The sequence below is a fragment of the Xiphophorus maculatus genome, chromosome 17 (assembly GCF_002775205.1).
Source record: "Xiphophorus maculatus strain JP 163 A chromosome 17, X_maculatus-5.0-male, whole genome shotgun sequence".
NCBI lineage: Eukaryota > Metazoa > Chordata > Actinopteri > Cyprinodontiformes > Poeciliidae > Xiphophorus > Xiphophorus maculatus.
Window position 1 is genome coordinate 16,366,488 of NC_036459.1, and position 17,985 is coordinate 16,384,472.

Sequence of the window (17,985 nt, forward strand, 5' to 3'; positions counted from 1 at the left end):
TCTTTAAGCAAAGCCATATTTAATTTCAGAAGCCTAATATTACACCAACATACTGAGAAAAATTTGATTATTTTAATCAGTTTGGCAATACTTCAAATAGAAACCATAAAATCTAAAAATAAAAAATAAAAAAGACATAAAAAATCCACCAGATTTAGTTTTTCATCAAATGTCCATCATGGAAAACAACTGCTAAAAAGTCTAGTTGACAAAAACTAGATATATGGAAACCAGGTCAGGCTCCCATAACAATACTTTATTTAATAAATTCTGTCCTTATTCAAAATACCAGAAACTTGCCTAATGCCACATAGACTTTCAGTGAAAAGGCAAACACTACACAATGATTTATGTGGAAAAGAACCTCGTTCCCAGTGTGAAGTACGGTGGAGGAACTATGATGCTGTGGACCTGCTTCAGCACAAAACATTTTGGGAACCCTATTGGAGCGGATAACTCCTTTAATACCAGGAGTATTTCAGCAACGGTACTAACAAAGAAATTGTTCATATGCCATACAATCAGTATATCATAAAAATTATATAACTTCTACACCAAGGATGCCAATAAGTATGTAGGGCATTGCCAATTTAGCAATACACTTCAAATACTGGTTTTTATAGACTGAATGGAATCAGGTGGACTTGCACTGTGTCAAAGCTCAAACATACAACTTCATAATAATTCTAATGCGGATGAAGAATGACGGCTCAGATGACCAGTCACAGAGTGACCTGTCTGAGCCTGAAGTTATGGGAACACACCAGAAACCTACGCCTAAACGAAACAATCACTGGACTGAATTTCAGCCTTTAAAATGCTAACGTGTGTTGCATGTGCTGTGAATGACATGACTGGAGCAGTCTTCAATAAAAGCTGGTCTTTCTGAACTTGAGCTGACTGGTTTGTAACTATCGTGTGTAGCCTAGACTTTCTTTGAAGTGTAAGCAGTAGCACAAGTTATTTGTAAAAAGGCCAAACACAGTGGGAGTTTTCAATATGGCCAACATTAGTTTTATAATACAAGACAGGAGTGACCAACACCAAATAAGAAAAAAAGAGAAACTTAACTTATCTTTCAATTGAACCCCAAAATAGGTTTATGTTGCCTTTATGCATGTGCAGACAATAAGGAGTTGATATCTCCACGTGTTGGGTAGGATTCCCCTGTATGCGTCTCACAATGACATCAACTCACCTGTTTTGTATGGGTCTGTATGATACGTTTTATATCACTATAATGTCTTACTTTTAATTGATTAGGAGGGAAGAGAAAGACGGGTTTCGTCCAGAGTGCCATTCCTCTGAGAACTGACTGTGCCGTGACCAAGGTTACAATAGCTAAAACTGTTCGTTACTCTTATCTTATCGTTCTTCAAACAGCAGTTTACAATAAACTGAAAAGCTATAGGGTAAAGGGTTCAAAGCTGAGTGAACTTAAAAATAGTACTTTTGGCATTTACTTTATGATTCCAGGAACAGCCTTTATAGGGGGCTGGTTAAAGTACATATCACTACTATTTTTCTTCGATTGTCAAGGCTGAACAAGTCATTGTGTTGTAATGAGGTATGACACCCACTTTAATGCAAATCATCTAGGTTTTACAGGTTTGTCTCTAATTCTTTAAAGTCACAAAAACAATGTTCTGCCACAGTTTTACGTCATTCTCATTCACACATCACTGTGTTTATACGGGCAGACCATAGGGGGAAGGCATTTGTTTTCCTTATACAGTCCTTTTTATCTGATCACATGTCAGCGTCAGTTCAGCTGTGTCAGCTCAGTAGGAAATGAGAGGGACGATAATAGACAGACTGGTTATGTCATCTCAAAACTGAAAGTACTGCTGCATTTAAGCCCTGTACTGTTCTGAGGATGAACAGATGAGAATAAAAGACAAGCTGATCCCACAACTGGCTCAGGAGGCAGGCATGGCTAACGTAAAAGAGCAACTCTTGGATATCTTTCTAGAACTTCTTGATGAAGATCTTCGGACTTTTCAGTGGTATCTTTACAGCAGCGACCTTGAAGGATTCACGCATATACCAAAGTGTAAAGCTGACGGCTTGGACAGGCCGCGCACCGTGGATCTTGTGGTGCAAACATATGGTTATGATGATGCTGTTACCGTAACTGTGATCATACTGGAGAAAATGAGACAAAAACTTCTAGCTGATAGACTAAAAGAGTTGTGCAGCAACGGTAAGCAAATGTCTTGGTGAATTTGTTTGCTAAAAAGTGTTGCTGAGTAAAATCTGTATTCTTATATTGTGTTTTTATCAGGTAAAAGCAATAAGAAAAGCGAAGGTATGATGCGAACAAAACTCAACTCTCAATTGTCTTTGTTCATCTGTGTTTGTACTTAAGTACAAAATTGTTCTTTCAACAGAAAGTGACCTCGCAATCCAAGAGACACTGAAATGCACATTGAAGGAACAGTGTCTAAAAGTTTACGAGGGCAATGCAGGAGAAGGACAACGTATTTACCTGAAAGAAATCTACACAGAGCTGCACGTGATAGCAGGAGCCTGTGGAGGCTTGAGTGACGAGCGCGAGTTCAGGCAGCAAAAGTCCAAGCAAATGGCAGTGGAAGAAACAATTAAAGTCCGAGATCTTTTCAAGCCCGATCAAGAAAGGCGGATAAGGACTGTGCTTACTCAGGGTATACCTGGAATGGGTAAAACAGTCTGTGCACAGAAGTTCACTCTGAGCTGGGCAGAAGGAGAAGAACATCAGGACATCACCTTTCTCTTTCCACTCCCTTTCAGGGAGTTGAATTCCTTCATGGGTGGGGGAGACTCTTCATTAATGGGCCTACTCCATTGGTTTTTCCCTCAGATAAAACCCATTGAGAAGCTATCAGACTCGAAAGTCCTCTTCATTTTCGATGGCCTTGATGAGAGTCTTCTCCCATTGAATTTCAAATACAACAAGGTTTTGAGAGACGAGACGGAGCCGGCCCCGCTCGATGTGCTGATCACAAATCTCATCACAGGGGATCTGCTCTGCAACGCATTCGTCTGGATCACATGTAGGCCTGCGGCGGCGGGCAAAATTCCTCGAAAGTACATTGACCAGTGGACTGAAATCAAGGGCTTCACTGAAGACCGATGGCAGGAATACTTCAAGAAGCGCGTGAGTGACGATGCCCTCTCCCTTCGGATCATTGACCATGTGAAGTCGTCGAAAAGCCTCTATGTAATGTGTCAAATACCAATTTTCTGCTGGATCACCGTCACTTTGATTAAGAGAATGCTACATGATGACGTGACCGGAAGATTGCCCAACACCCTGACTGAGATGTACGTGTATCTTCTTCTCTGCCAAACCGACCGGATGGCTGAAAGGCACTACCCCATGAGCGGCGGTAACGTTTGTTTGCAGCTCGCAGAACTAGCGTTCCGTCAGCTTGAACAGCGCAAACAGATCTTCTACGAGGCTGACCTGAAAAAGTGCCACATGGATATCAATGAGGCAACCACATATTCGGGTGTTTGCACAGAGATGTTTCACATGGAGGCGGGAAGGGGACAAAAAGTTTTTAACTTTGTGCATTTGAGTATCCAGGAGTTTCTGGCAGCTGTGTTTGCCCATTATTCATACATGCATAACAAGGAAAACGTTCTTCTGGGACGTCGGGAAAGACTTTCCTCAAAACTGTGGAGAAAATCTGTTTTTGGCTTTCATAAATCTGCCATTGAAAAGGCTTTGAAAAGTCCAGATGGCCACTGGGATCTCTTCCTTCGCTTCCTTCTGGGCCTTTCGTTGAAGTCAAACCAGGAACTTCTCTACGGTGTGCTGCATTTGGAAGCAGAAGGAGAAGAAGATGTGGCAAAAACCATACAGTTTATCAAAGAAATGATCAATGAAGAACCCGAATCAAAGCTCAACTTGTTCCACTGTCTGGGGGAGCTCAGAGACGAGTCTCTGGTGCAGGAGATTCAGAGCTTCGTAAGTTCTGGGAGGCTTGCAAGCACACAGTTATCTTCGGCTCAATGGTCCGCTCTCACTTTTGAGCTAATGACATCAGATACTCTGGAGGAAACGTTTGACCTAAAGAAGTACTCAAGATCAGAAGAAGGGCTAGAAAAGCTGCTGGTTGTTATAACTTCCTCCACACATGCCCTGTAAGTTCACCTATAACATGATATTCCTTTTTTCCATTGGTTGTAAAGTCTCAAATTCAAAAACAAGTAGCATTTAGATATAATGATGAGCATTCTCTTGCCTTCAGTTGAGCACTTTTTATCAACTTTTTATCCACAGTCAAACAAAAAGTAACCACTGCTAACTGCTGCCTTTTTGTTCCTTTGAAGCCTGGATTATTGCAACCTCACTGAAAACTGCTGTCCATTGCTGGCCTCTGCCTTGAGCTCAACGTCCTCTCATCTGACAGATTTAGATTTGAGTAACAACAAACTGAAGGATTCGGGAGTGCGGCTGCTTTCTGATGGTCTACTGAGTCCACAATGCAAGCTGAAGAGCTTAAGGTGTTGTTATAGATTTTAACACAGAATTTCTGCAAAAACAGAGAAGCTCGGACAAGAGCAATGGTCATTGTGACCACTACCATGATCATTGTTCTACCAGAACAATGATCATTGTAGGGACCTTCTGTCTGAAAACCTACTGTCCTGAAAGTGGCTTGAGAAAAAAACTTCATGAACTCCAAAAACATGGCTGCGAGAACAGAATGACATGGTCTTCTTCTTGTTGCCCTGGGAGAGAAAGCACATTTCTCTGTTCTTGCAGAATATGTATTGCCCTTCACTTTACCCTTCATAAACTGGCTGTAGAGACTGTCAAACAGTTTGTATTTGAAACAGAACTCTGCACTTCCTTGTTTTTAGATTGCGTGAATGTAGAGTGGAGGGTGGCTGCTGTGAGGCCTTGGCTGCTGCTCTTAACACAGAGTCAACCCAACTGAGAGTGCTGGACCTGAGCGCTAATGACCTCCAGCACAGTGGAGTGACGGCCCTGAGTTTGGGACTGAGCAGCCGTCACTGCAAAGTTGAAACATTGAGGTTTGATCTGCTTCTTTCTGTCAAGGATCGAACATGTCTACGTTTTTCCAATAGATTTAAAGATGTTATTCACGTGACTCCAGCTGGGGGTACTCAAACAATCAACACACTGAAAATAATAATATATCAGATTGACGCAGGGAAAAGGTATTCATGAAACAAAGTTGCAAAAGGCCTAATTCAAGAATCCATCGGAAGTAGTCTTCCCTCGATTGGCTTGTAAATGATGACCTGTAAAAAGGTTTTTCCTGAACAAAATATCACAATAAGCACCTCATATTGAAAGCAAGAGAGCTCGCTTATGACTTTTGCAATATTGTTGGAAACATCCTTCTAGTTTCAAACATGTTCGAGTGAGCACATGGGTGGGCCATGAACAGGGGCTTCTTTAAAGATGTCTCATTGTGGTGGACTCGAATGACAGAGGAGTTTTCCAAATCCAAAGGACCACTCATCACTTCAGAAAGACCTTGAATTGAGCCAGTTTTTTGTACTGCTCCAAATCACCGTGACTGACTCGACTGGAATCTTCTTTGAAGTTTGAAGATTTGGAAAATCAGATGGAACTTTGCAAGAATATAGACATGATGGGTAAAAACTTTAATACTGTTAATGACATGAAGGGAATTGTATGGCACATCTTCTTAAAAAACCATGCTAAAGGTAACGTCTGGAGATCACATTACCACATAATAATGCCATGTAATTTATATAATTAGAACAACAATGAAATGAGAAATTTTCTGGGAAACTTTTGATTAGTTTAAAAAATTTTACTAGGCTGAAATTTCAACTAAGACAACAGCCAGCGGTGGACATCGCTAACTAAAACGTTAGCTGTGCTAACCCAAGAGCACTTTCATCAACGCTAGCTGTTTTGTATTGATTGTAAATCTTTCAACGAAGTTTTGACACAAAAGCGAGAACGAGTAAGGAGGACAGGGAGCAACGCAAACAGTCTTTACTCATTTCAAATGAGAACATGAAAATAAACATCTGCTTGAAGAATCCTCAGCGTTCGATAATGAAAACTTAAACCCAGATGTTAAACTCTATTTAAATGAAAGTTTGCAAAACAACCAAAGAAATTCAGAATTTATCCGAAAAAATGAATTTAGGAAAGCTAAGTTCACTAGACGTTTTCAAAGTTAGCAAAAATGCTAAATTGCTATATGAAAGCTTTGCTTTGCTGTTTGCGCATTGGCAGAAGTGTGCCCACCATTAGCAATGGTCCCAAACACATATCCAACTGAGCTCAAGGAAATTTGCAATTGACTTTGGAGACAGAAAACAAAACTGAACGTTTCCAAGTAAATCATCTGACTTGCTCCATGTCTGTGCACATTTTTAGCTTATTTTTTGTGCTGCTTTTTATTATTTCTGTATATGCATGAATTGCTTGGCTTGTTATAAAAACATTTGGTTTTTCTAACTACTTTTTTTTTTCGCCCCTACAGTTTAAGTCAGTGCAAACTGGGAGCGGGCTGCTGTGGAGGTTTGGCTTCAATCTTCAACTCGGGCTCTCCTCGGCTGAAATCTCTTGATTTGAGTAACAACAACCTGAAGGATGCCGGGGTGTCCCTGCTTGCTGCTGGACTAACAAGTCCAAGTTGTAAACTAGAAATTCTGAGGTCAGCTGAAATTAATTAATACATTTCAAGGTATCGCTTTTCTAAACTGGGATAGAAAATGCTTTTGTCTTGAAATAATAATCACTTATAAATGCAGTTGAAACCTACAAAAGCCTATTTTAATGCAAAAATGATTTTTTTCAAAAAATGTCAGCTTGTAGTATTTATTGGGTTTATGACATTATTACTCAAATATAATCTGTTGCTAAATTGTTTTTATTTTTATTTTTATTTGTTTTTGGTCAGGCTCAGCTGCTGTGGCCTAACACAGAAATCCTGTAGCTACCTTAGTTCGGCTCTCAGCACAGACTCCGGCAAAGTCAAGCATCTGGACCTGAGTGGGAACATCCTTCAAGGTCCAGGTTTTGGTACTCTCTGCTCCGGCCTCAAAAGTCAGCGCTGTCGACTGGAAACTTTAATGTAAGTTTGTGCAGCTAGACTCGGTGGTCACCGGTGGTGATTTATTTGTTTGTTTGACTTCTCTCCAATCAAGACACCTTAAAGCGGAACCTTCTTTGTGATTCTCAATGTGACTTTCTATGCACTACCTGCAGATTAAAAGAGTGCAGCCTTCAGAAATGCTGTGCTGACATTGCCTTAGTGTTGAGCACTAACAGCTCCCGCATGAAGGAGCTTGACCTGAGTGAGAACGACCTGGAGGACCTGGAAGTGGAGTTGCTCTCTAACGGAATAGCAAACCCAAACTGTGTCTTGGAAACCTTGAGGTAAGCGGTCCTTTCTGTTCCCAAAATAACCAGAATAAATCTTAAAATTTTTAAACAAATCAACGAAAGCATGAAAATGAGTCAGAATCTATAACTTTAGTGTATAAAAAGTGTCTTACAACCCCTGTCTTGCAGCCTGTCGTTTTGTGGAGTCACTGTGAAAGGCTGCGCTCATCTGGCTTCAGCCCTGAGCTGCAACCCGTCCCACCTGAGGCAGCTGGACCTCAGCTACAATTATCTCCAGGACTCCGGAGTGGATCTGATCTCGGTTCAGCGGGACGATCCACTTTGTAAGCTAGAACATCTAAGGTAAATCAACTTCAAGGATTGCAAAAATCTAGGTAAACAAATTGAAAGTATTTGTGAAACCCATGGCACACTCAAAAGCTTTCGTTAGTCATGCAAAATGTCAGACAGTTGACAGTTATATTGTCACGATCTGTAATTATTTTGACCTTTCTACTCCCATCCTACTGCATTTGGCTCCTCAATATCTGCTCTCATGACATATCGAGGACCCAAATGCATAAAAAATGACAGATTTCTGTTTTGCTGCTTTATTTGAAAGGCAGAAAATGTTCTCCACACAGGAAACTCTATGTGGAGCAGAGTGTGCCAGTGGTACTCTACTCTATGGTTGACACTGATTAAGGATTTGAGTTACTTTTAATGTCTTAAACGCTTCTTTCTACAGCGTGGATCATAATGAGGAATGTTACCTGAAATCAACACTAAAAAACTGTGAGTCGTAAATATTTCTTTCCATTTTTTTCTCCAGAGATTTTTTGTGTAGCTGTTGTGGCCATTTAAAGTCCTCAACGAGTTTGGAAACGTTACTGAAGTCTGTTATATGTTCCAGGTTCAACATTACCAATTGATGTATTTTATAGCTCTGGAAAAGCCTGACTAGCTTCCGAAAACTTGTAAAGATCGTACAAGGTCGTCTAGCCGGCATCCGAAAAAACGTATAAAGATATCCTACAATGTTACTACTCTTACTTTTTCCTACTCCTTTTCGAGGATGTTAAGATTACTGTGGTACAAAAAAAAAAGTGTCTTTTGCATTCCTTGCTCTTGTGCATGATTTTATACTACTATCATGTTTGAAATAAATGCATAAATTGTTGTTTTGAACTGATGTGGCCCATTTACAGGTTTTGGACATTTACCTAAATGACTCCAACTTTATTCAGTCTGTTTGCTCCAAGCTTCAACTTGCTTTCCTGTCATTCTACTATAAAGTAAAGGCCACTAGAGGCAAAAAAAAAATATTTGACTGTTATATTTTTGTACAATTTGTCTACCAAATAGTACAAAAAGCATTGGCTATGTCTGAAGGTTGTGCCAGGGAACTGTGTCTACATATGGCTCTAAAATGAAAATGACAAAAAGTAAAAAAGGACAGCATGTTTTCCCTCCTAGGCTACAATAGGATAGTGAGATAATGAAGTACCCGAGAAGGTCAAAGCAATGAGAAATATTTTAAGTGATTATGATGCAGTTTTCGAGGAGAGAGAAGCAGCTGACTGACACCTTTTGCTGTGTTGAATAATCAAACACAACACAGCAAAACTGTTGCAAAAATTTCCAAGGAGGAAATAGTAACTTCCTCCTTGGAAGTTACTATTTGTTGTGAAAGTAATGATTAAGCATTGCAATAATCAAAAGTGCAAACCCAAATGGCTTCATTAAAAGGGGAGAAATAATGGGTAATCAAAATGTCTTTTACGACATAAATGATTTGTCCAATGTATGCCCAAAACTTGGCCTAATTACCATTATGGCAAAGTCAGCAGTTAAAAAAAATAAAACTTGCTTCCTTTCTACAGACTCCTGCATCCTGACCTTTGACACAAACACAGCCTCTACGTCTCTCTTTCTACACGACGGAGGTAAACAGGTGACGTGGGTCAGGGAGTCACAGCCGTACCCAAAACACCCCGAGAGGTTTGAAAGTGTCTCCCAGGTCCTGTGTCACCAAGGCCTTACCCAGCGCCACTACTGGGAGGTGGAGTGGCGAGGGCGCTGGGTGGACGTCGCCGTCGCCACGAGGGGAATCAATCGCAGAGGGGGCAGTCACGTGTCTGCGTTCGGCAAAACCGACCAGTCCTGGTGTCTGCTCTGCTGCGGAGATCACTACAGCGCCCAGCATGGCAACGAGGGCGAGGAAATATCCGTACCCGCGTCTCGCTCTCGCAAGGTTGCGGTCTATCTGGACTGGCCTGGTGGCACTCTGTCCTTCTACCAGGTGTCTTCTGGGAGCCTCAAACATCTTCACACGTTCTACAGTAACTTCAGCGAGCCGCTCTACCCGGGGTTCGGGATGGAAGAGGACGACTGCTCTGTCATTCTTTGTTCCAATTAGGATACGTAGGAACGTGTTTGAGGTAACTGTAGGTGCATTTCCACTGGCCTTAAAATTGCACAATTTGACATTTCGAAAATACATTCGCTTAATAAAAACCTGCCAGTTTAGAAAAAAACAACCTTCTTTTTCGATATAAAGGTTTCGCTGATGAGGTGGGAGTTTTTTTGGCCATATTGAAATTAGTGTACTTAGCAAAATCGCAATAGGAAACACTTTTTTGCGTCACACAAGTCACATGATCAACAATAAGAGGCTGCTACTGCCAGAGATGACGAAGAAGACGACAGGAGTGGTAGGTGAAGGATGACATAGTGGGATTTTAATTGCGTTTCTTTTTTTAATGGAAGTGTCGCAATTGCAAAATTGTGTTGTTTCAACTTAAGTGGAATATCGACAAAGTTTTGCACACATTTGTAATAGAAACTCAGTTTATGGCTGAAAGGTGTCATTCATTAATAAAATCCAGTTTTACTATGAATGCAACATTTTTTTGTTCCTATTCTAGTTTTGCTTTCTTATGCCGCAAGCCGAAGACCTGAAAAGAAAACGGCAAAAACTAAAGGCTAAAAATTAAACAAAAGGCCACGTCAATATTATGTTGAGCCTCTCCATGTTATTTGAGGCAGGGTATTTCCAAAAACAGTCACATTACAACCAAACTTGGTCACGTCCAGAGCCTGCGACTGTCTGCTTTTTGCTCTGATATGGATTGTTTTTTTTTTTTGTCTTATCAGCTCAAGCAAGTCTACTGCACCCCTCATACAAAATGTAGCTCAGAGTGCTCTACAGGACAAAAAACACTATGGAGATACAGAAGATGTCACGAAAACAAGAAATGCACTTCAAGAATAAAAGTGCATTTTATTCACAAGAAATTTGTTGTTAGGAAATTATAGTAATTAACTGATGAAATGAACACTGACTTTTATGGAAAGCTGCATAAACTTATGACTGTAGCCTTTACAGTCATAATTTAAAATGAATGGCCTCTGTTCCGTATTAAACCTGCAGTATTTCGCCTTTCCAAAAATATGTTTTTGTAACATGTTTGTTAAAATTGTCACCATGTCATGAGACAAGTGTAATGAGACCGATAAACCTGAAAAAAAAAGTAGCTCCTCTGCCTCCTTCCTCTGTTACGTCAAATACTTCACCCGGTCAGAAACAATGAAATCAGAGTCAGGAGGAGGGTTTTAGCGCTGTCAAGCGACCTTGTGTACGCGATGCTAAATGTGTTAGTGGCGGAGGAAAACTGTTTATCCGCCGTCATGGTGGATATACTAGCAAGCCTTTGCATTCATGGCAGTCTCTGTTGTGGTGAACCAGCAATAGCGTAGAAGAGAGCTAGGTGGAGGGTGTGAGCGACCTGTACGTGAGGATGATTGACATCACTAAGTCCGTCCTCCTGGCCCTGATTGATTGTGTCTGATAGAACGTGTCTTTCTGCAGATTGCTGTATGACCACAGGGGGGAGGCAGAGGAGCATGATTTCTTTTTTTTTTAAACAGTTTATCCGTTTCATATTGTAGAGTCACGACATAGTGACAGTTTTAACAAAAATGTCATGTAAACAATGTAATTTCTATAAAGGTACATACGGCTGCTGTAAGTTGGAGGAAATTCTGAGTCATTCACTGATGTGTGCTGTGGACAGACTGACCATAATCACGTGGTGACGGAAACAGAAAGTTGTGAGTCATTATGACACAACTTGTAGTACTCTGTTCGTTTGTGTTCTACATTTATAATAATAATAATAATAATGTTTTATTTGTATGCCGCTTTTCCCAATACTCCCTTTACAGAAATCAAGTAAAACTACAAACAGAAGACTAAGTACATCAAACCAAATGATAAAAGCAGAACACATATATATTACATAACCCCCCCCAAAAAAACACACAGGATAAGAATGAAACATATATTAAAAGTCATATATTAAAAGCTGTTCTGAAAAGATATGTTTTGAGATGTGATTTTAATGTGGATAGGTTTTCAAAAACATAACAAACTCAATTTTTTGCTGCATCATAATCTGACTAGCAGATTATCTTCATTGTGTTGCACATTCATGCTGTTAGTCGTTAAAGATGAAATAAATGTGTCTCTCTCTGACGGGTCGACCCTGACCTGGTCATTTATCGTAAGAATTCCTCCCACTCCGCTTTATCACATCTGAGATCCGCTGACCGGCACAGTGGACTCAGACGTTATTCTTCCAATTGGATGAATGCCGAACGCAAGAATTCAGTGCACGCATATTCAAGAGAAAGTGATATCATACGCAAAAACGTTAAGGTTTTGAAGAAAAACACTCAAGTGGACTTCACGGCATTAGTCTCAGTGTCGCTCGGCCCGCTTCCTGAATAATGCACGCCTCTCTTGTTTGAGCCACCTGCAGGGTTGCTTACTTTGGGAGGCGTAGCTTTGCCAGCCGGGAAGAAGAAATGAGCGTGAAAGTGTTTCCAGGCAGAAACACTGACAAGTCCTTGTTGAGAATTTGTGCAACGCAGTTTGAGAGGGAGGAGGACAACGGTTGTTTTCCTCCAGCCAAGCTGCTGCTCTAACCTCCTCCCACTAAGTATAACCTCGGAGAGAGAGAGAGCAAAAAAAGGTTACATTTATGGGACGTGGGGAAGGAGGTGTGGCAGTGTAGTGGGTTGTATAAAGGAGCTGGTTCTGTTGCACAGTGTGAGCTGGGGTCCAAGGTCCAACCGACATGCAGGTATGTGTTAAACCAGGCACAGTTACTGCAGGCTGCAACATTACGTTAGAACATCTGTGCTTTTAGCCGTTTGTAAATGCTTTAAAATGGACCAGGTGTGTTGAGAAAATACTGTTTCTTAAAACAGAAAAATGATTGGAACTGTTGATTAAAAAAAAATTTCACCTTTAAACGCAGGTCAAAATGAGGAGTCTTGGTTATTGTGCGCTCATATTCACTCTTCTGTTGATCTGCTCAGTCCAGGCTGGGGTAAATATGACTCAACTTTATCTGTGGCTTAAAACTTGTACTTATCTCTATTCAAGTGACTAAACCTGTGTTTGTCATCCTTATAGAAAAAACGGAAAGCCCTCAAATCTCGTGGTAAAAACAAACAAACAAAACAACAAACTGCTTAGGATAGCAAGTTTATCATAACATACAAAGACAGAACATTTTTGTGGTCATCTTTATCTTTAATTCTGTGAACCTCAGGTACCGACTGCACACAGATCCGAAGTCTGTTTCCAGATGCCCCCAGTGGAGTCTACGTAATCCAGCCTAAGGGAGTCAATACCAGCTTCAAGGTGACTGATTGAAGGCATTTCTGCTTTTAATTGTAAATGATCTTAAACAGATTACTTGACACAATTGTGAATGCAATTGTAAGTACTTCACGGTGACTAGCAGGTTTTAACATAGAAAACAGACGAAAAACTGTTTGTAGTAAGTTCTCCAGGATGATTCGAATTGGTATAAAGTAGGCGACAGAACGGTGAGGTGCACAAGTTGAATTGTTTAACACAGACAGCGTCCAATCAAAGGGAGCAGACTTACTCCATGTAAACAGCTAGAAACAGGGAAGGAAGAGGGGTGGAGGAAACGCTAAAGTTAAAACCAAACCATCAGAATGGGGAAGAAAGATGGCTGGTTTCAGTATCTTCGAAACCGCTGAGCTGCTAGGATTTTCATGCACAGTCATTTCTGGAGTTGATAGAAAAAAGTAAAAAAAAAAGCAAAAAAGATAAAAAAAAAAAAAAAAATCCAATATTGGTTGTTGAGGAGGTCAGAAAAGGTGTCGGTTGTTTTAAAGAACTGCTAGTTACAACCAGAGTCAAATACCTCAGTAAACAGGAAAATCTTCTTCCGTCTCGATTTCAGCTGCCTAACATTGAGATGTTCAGAGTCAGAATTTTGACATAAACGCCATAAAAGCATGAATCCATTCTGACTTGTACCAACAGTTCAAGCTTGTGGCGGCACGTAAGCTAAATGCCACCGTCAACCTTAGTATTGTTCCAGATAACGTTGGTCATTGTCTGTAGTCATTTTCCACTGGGGACTGCTAGCATGATAATTAGAATTTCACAAAGTTCAAATCACCTCAGTTTGGTTTCTTGAACATAACAACGAGTTAGTTCACTGTCCTCTGAAGGGTACAATTAGAGATTCACATCATGAACGTGCAGCTGAGCAGCCTAAACCACCTGCGTGATGCTAACATGTCAGTAGGAGCCAATGTTGTTGAAGAATGTTCCAGACACTTTGTTGAATCGAAAGACAGGTATAAAGCCGGGAAGGTTTTTTAAAATTCAGTTCTTGGTGGATGTATCTAGTAAAAGTGTTTCTACATTGTGTTTGGGCCCTTTATGATTTTTTGTTCAGGCTGGATTGGTACCAAGTCTGCCTGGGACCAAGGAACCCGTTTGGGTTGCCTAAAGCCAAACCGCAACTGCAGAACTAGTTGAGCAGCCGCATAGGTGCAACCAGATTATAACCAGGTTGAATAAAAGTGGTGTTATATTTTCATACCAAATCTGTCATTTTATCAGGGGTGTGGACACTTTTTGAGAGCCAATGTATTGATTGCTGTTTGTCCTGTTCAGGTGTACTGTGAGATGAACTCAGGTGGAGGCTGGACGGTGTTTCAGAGGCGCAGTGGAGGCTCTGTGTCTTTCGACAGAAAATGGGCAGCATATAAGAATGGATTTGGAAACCTGACACGTATGTGAACTACATGTTATTTGGGGACTCAGTTAAACAATGGGGGACGACTTAAAAACAAGCGTAAAAGTTAAACCCACCACATTATGCTTTGAATAGGTTTTTGAACTTTTTGGTAGGAGGTTCAGCTTTACACAACTGGGGCAAACCTGTGAAAAAAAACAAACCCTCAAGCATTTTGGTATTTGTGCTGTACTTAACCCCTCAGAGGATCACTGGCTGGGTCTGAGGAAGGTTTTCGCATTGACAAAGAACCAATCCAAGAAGTGGATCTTGAGGGTGGACCTGTGGGACCACGAAGGTGGCACTGCTTTTGCCGAGTACAAGAACTTCAGACTGGGAAATGAGAAAACAGCTTTCAAACTCCACGTTGGGAAATACAGCGGAGATGCAGGTACGCAAATATTCTGCCTACCATCTGATAAACGTTGATCGAACCTCTTAACATCTAGTTTGTTTGTAATCATTGTGCAAGGTTTGATGAAACATTTAACATTTGAAGTCCAATTTCATATGGATCCAACCAATTGAAATTTTGCAGAGAAAGCAAGATTCCAGTGTGTTCTACAGAAACCCTTTGAAAAACTCTTTCCTAAGAAAAACTCTTTTCTATCCAACCCAAAAGGTGACGCCATCCGTGGAGCCTATCAGGGTATTGACCAGAACGGCTACGGCTTCAGCACCGTCGACCGCGACAATGACGGCTGCTCCCCGTGCCTCTTCGGAGACATTGTTGAAACAAAGTGCTCCCTTTCGGAAGGAGGCGGTTGGTGGTACAGCCGGTGCGGCTCTGCCAGTCTCAACGGTCACTGGCACCCTTCTGGAGAACACATCGGCTGGGCTTCTGGTCTCCACTGGCTCACCTGGAAACCGCCCGCCCCTTACTCAGCCAAAGCCACAAGAATGATGATCAAGTCCATGTGAGGGAGAATGAAGGATTCCAACCAAGTTCAAACCAGTTGTTTACATACACTGCATAAAAAGACATGACCTTTTTTTTTTACCCCTTACTGTCTGAACAGACAAAACTTCATTTTTTTTAGGTCAATTAGAATTACTGAAGTTATTTTAATTTATTAAATGAGACAGATTTTAAAGTTTTCAATTATTTCCCCAATTGGCACAATGGCCTTCTAGCTGAATAATGGTTCATGTTATCCTTCCACAAGTTTCTTCCAATTGTAAGAAACTGTCTTCCTGAAGACAGAAAACTGATGAAGCTCAAGTCAAGTTTTCTCACACAAACCTTTTTACCTTTGGATGCCATTTTTGAAATTTTTTTATTGTCAATAGAGACTTAGACTGAGGTGTTGCGATGGCTTCTCAGAAATATTGACTTTTCTGTCTTCCAAACAGACAATGAGGGTCTATTTGGAGCTTTAACTCCCTGGCTGATGCCTCGATATGTTGCTTCAATATTTCAGATATTTTGTGAATCCACCAGTCGCTTTTGTAGCAAAATATCCCCACCACATGACACTTCCACCCCCATACTTCTCTACTAGGACATTTCTTGGGCTTCTCAGCGTCTTCAGGAGTTGTCTCAAAAATGATGGCCACAGTTACAAAGTCATAGCGCCACCATCTGGGTTTAAAGGTTTTGCAGTCTGGACTTTAGCAAACAGGAAATGTCTTAGTAGTCTGGACTGACCTAGAACAGGAAACGTTTATTCCGGTTTACTATCAGACAGTAAGAAATAACAAAGATTGCGTGTCTTTTTATGCAACTAAATGTCAGGTTTAAACTCCTGGTTACTTCTGACCTTCAACCGTGTTTTCCAAAGATGCTTAAGAAAAAGTATAACAAGTCCTTTATTTGGAGCGTGTCCCTACATACAACGTATCTGCTGCTTGTGATGTACACTTCTATTTCAAATCTAGCTGTTATTGGTTCTCATATATACATTACTGGTCTTTGAACAGAGAATGCACTCATCGTAACAAGCCATGCTTTTATTGTAGGAAATATAAACTTTTGCAAGTAAGCCCCTTTCTTTCACCTTCCTATTGTGTCAGATTTTTATAATGCTGCATTTTACTACAAAAACATTTTACTACATTTTACTACATGTGGCCAATCTGGCTGTAAATTGTTTAATGCCAATTTCATAGTTACAAATTTGTGTAAAACTGACCAGGGCCTCTTTTTTTGTAGAGTTTGCATGTTTTCCTGTGCACACATTGGTTTGTCTCCCACAGTCCAAATAAAATGCATGTTATACCATAAATGGCCACTCTGAGTTTCCCATGGGTGTAGGTGTGTGTGTGTGTGTGTGCGTGGTTGTGTCTGTGTTGGTGAACACACTCTAAAGTACTAAGCAGGTATTTAAAAAAAAACTGTGATAAAATGAGTACACTCTATGAAGCATGATGCAAGAAAAACATAATATAACGGCAAACTTTGAAAATAATGTCCTATCTTTACTAGACGCCTTCCGCAAATCAAATTTAATACAGAAACCAGACAAGTGAGGTGATTAAGGACATGAAACTTACAGTCTTATGAAAATCTTTGTTCCCCTACAAATTGCCTTGAGGTTTCGCTTTTTGTTAATAAGATCGGAATATTTCAGATCAAACTAATGTCAATATCATGAAAAGGATTACTCAAGTACAGTAACTACAAAATGTAAAATGCGGCTTCAAAAAGATCATAAAAAGTTATCCAAACTAACCATAAGTTCAAAGCTGGTTGTGCCACTGTTGGGTTATATCTGATTAAAGAAAAAAAAATGCTAAAAGTCAACATTCCTTACTGAGTTTAAAAGCATTTCTACTGTGAACCAGCCAGAGGCACCAGTTCATTAGCCTGTCCTAAATCTGTCACTGGGTTGATGTTGCATCTTTTACTGCTGCAGTTCTTCAAGAAAACGGCCTAGTTTAAAAAAACCCCATTAAAATTTAGTTGAAATCTTCAAGCATTTTTTTAAATTTAAGCTTTTTGGGTAACACTTTATTTGACGGGTTGTGAATAACACTGTCATTGATTACACCGTCATAAACACGACATAACATGAACATGAGTAAGTCTTTATGAATATTTATGACTGTTGTCATAAAGTGTCATTCGGTAAATCATGACACTTTTAATACAAAGTTGACATTATTCAAAATGTCTTCGTTATGACAACCTGACATTAACCAACAAATCATGATCCGACATAAAGTTGTTATAAAAGTTTTACTGATTAAACTTTAGCTTTAATAACATAAAGCTACAACATTTTTAAAGTTTAGTCAGTAATACTTTTATAACAACTTTATGTCAAATCATGATTTCTTGGTTAATGTCAAGTTGTCATAACAAATTAAACGGAGTTTAAAACGGAGTTTTTAAAGTTTTTAGCAGCTTAGTTTTATTGTTGAATTGTGAAACCAGTCAGGCTTTCATGACAACCTGGACGTTTAGGCTCAGTCAGGAATGTTGGTTCTGGATGCTTTTGGCCTGGACACTCATCCTACTTGTGAAACTTGATTCTGCATGAAAGCTCTGTCAAGTCATGTTGTTCAGTCAGATCTGATGGGGAA

The 17,985-nt window shown here is 40.2% G+C and overlaps 2 protein-coding genes across 3 annotated transcripts; both read left to right on the forward strand.

Annotated features, from left to right (window-relative positions):
* Nucleotides 1-1,852: 1,852 nt before the first annotated feature.
* On the forward strand, nt 1,853-11,279 carry LOC102220682 (NACHT, LRR and PYD domains-containing protein 12-like). The gene is made up of 11 exons (XM_023349899.1): nt 1,853-2,203; nt 2,285-2,308; nt 2,391-4,128; nt 4,318-4,491; nt 4,852-5,025; nt 6,483-6,656; nt 6,903-7,076; nt 7,211-7,381; nt 7,517-7,690; nt 8,076-8,122; nt 9,211-11,279. The coding sequence occupies exons 1-11, from the start codon at nt 1,885-1,887 to the stop codon at nt 9,744-9,746; spliced, it is 3,705 nt and encodes a 1,234-aa protein (XP_023205667.1). The 5' UTR covers nt 1,853-1,884; the 3' UTR covers nt 9,747-11,279.
* Nucleotides 11,280-12,240: 961 nt separating this feature from the next.
* On the forward strand, nt 12,241-16,685 carry LOC102234516 (angiopoietin-related protein 5-like). 2 transcript variants are annotated; one of them, XM_005801159.3, is made up of 7 exons: nt 12,241-12,474; nt 12,652-12,723; nt 12,810-12,837; nt 12,949-13,040; nt 14,340-14,457; nt 14,666-14,851; nt 15,083-16,685. In XM_005801159.3, the coding sequence occupies exons 1-7, from the start codon at nt 12,469-12,471 to the stop codon at nt 15,379-15,381; spliced, it is 801 nt and encodes a 266-aa protein (XP_005801216.1). In that variant the 5' UTR covers nt 12,241-12,468; the 3' UTR covers nt 15,382-16,685. The 2 variants fall into 2 exon arrangements, with proteins under 2 accessions (XP_005801216.1, XP_023205492.1); XM_023349724.1 differs by lacking the exon at nt 12,241-12,474 and adding an exon at nt 12,481-12,569.
* The last annotated feature ends 1,300 nt before the right edge of the window (nt 16,686-17,985 follow it).

Bases quoted from the DNA above. Each gene is read 5' to 3' on its own strand.
- LOC102220682 (XM_023349899.1), top strand. From the start codon at position 1,885: ATGAGAATAAAAGACAAGCTGATCCCACAACTGGCTCAGGAGGCAGGC. The intron at 2,204-2,284 runs GTAAGCAAATGT...TGTTTTTATCAG, and splicing joins AAAAGAGTTGTGCAGCAACG to GTAAAAGCAATAAGAAAAGC. The intron at 8,123-9,210 runs GTGAGTCGTAAA...TCCTTTCTACAG, and splicing joins GAAATCAACACTAAAAAACT to ACTCCTGCATCCTGACCTTT.
- LOC102234516 (XM_023349724.1), top strand. The intron at 12,724-12,809 runs GTAAATATGACT...TCATCCTTATAG, and splicing joins TCTGCTCAGTCCAGGCTGGG to AAAAAACGGAAAGCCCTCAA. The intron at 14,852-15,082 runs GTACGCAAATAT...CCAACCCAAAAG, and splicing joins GAAATACAGCGGAGATGCAG to GTGACGCCATCCGTGGAGCC.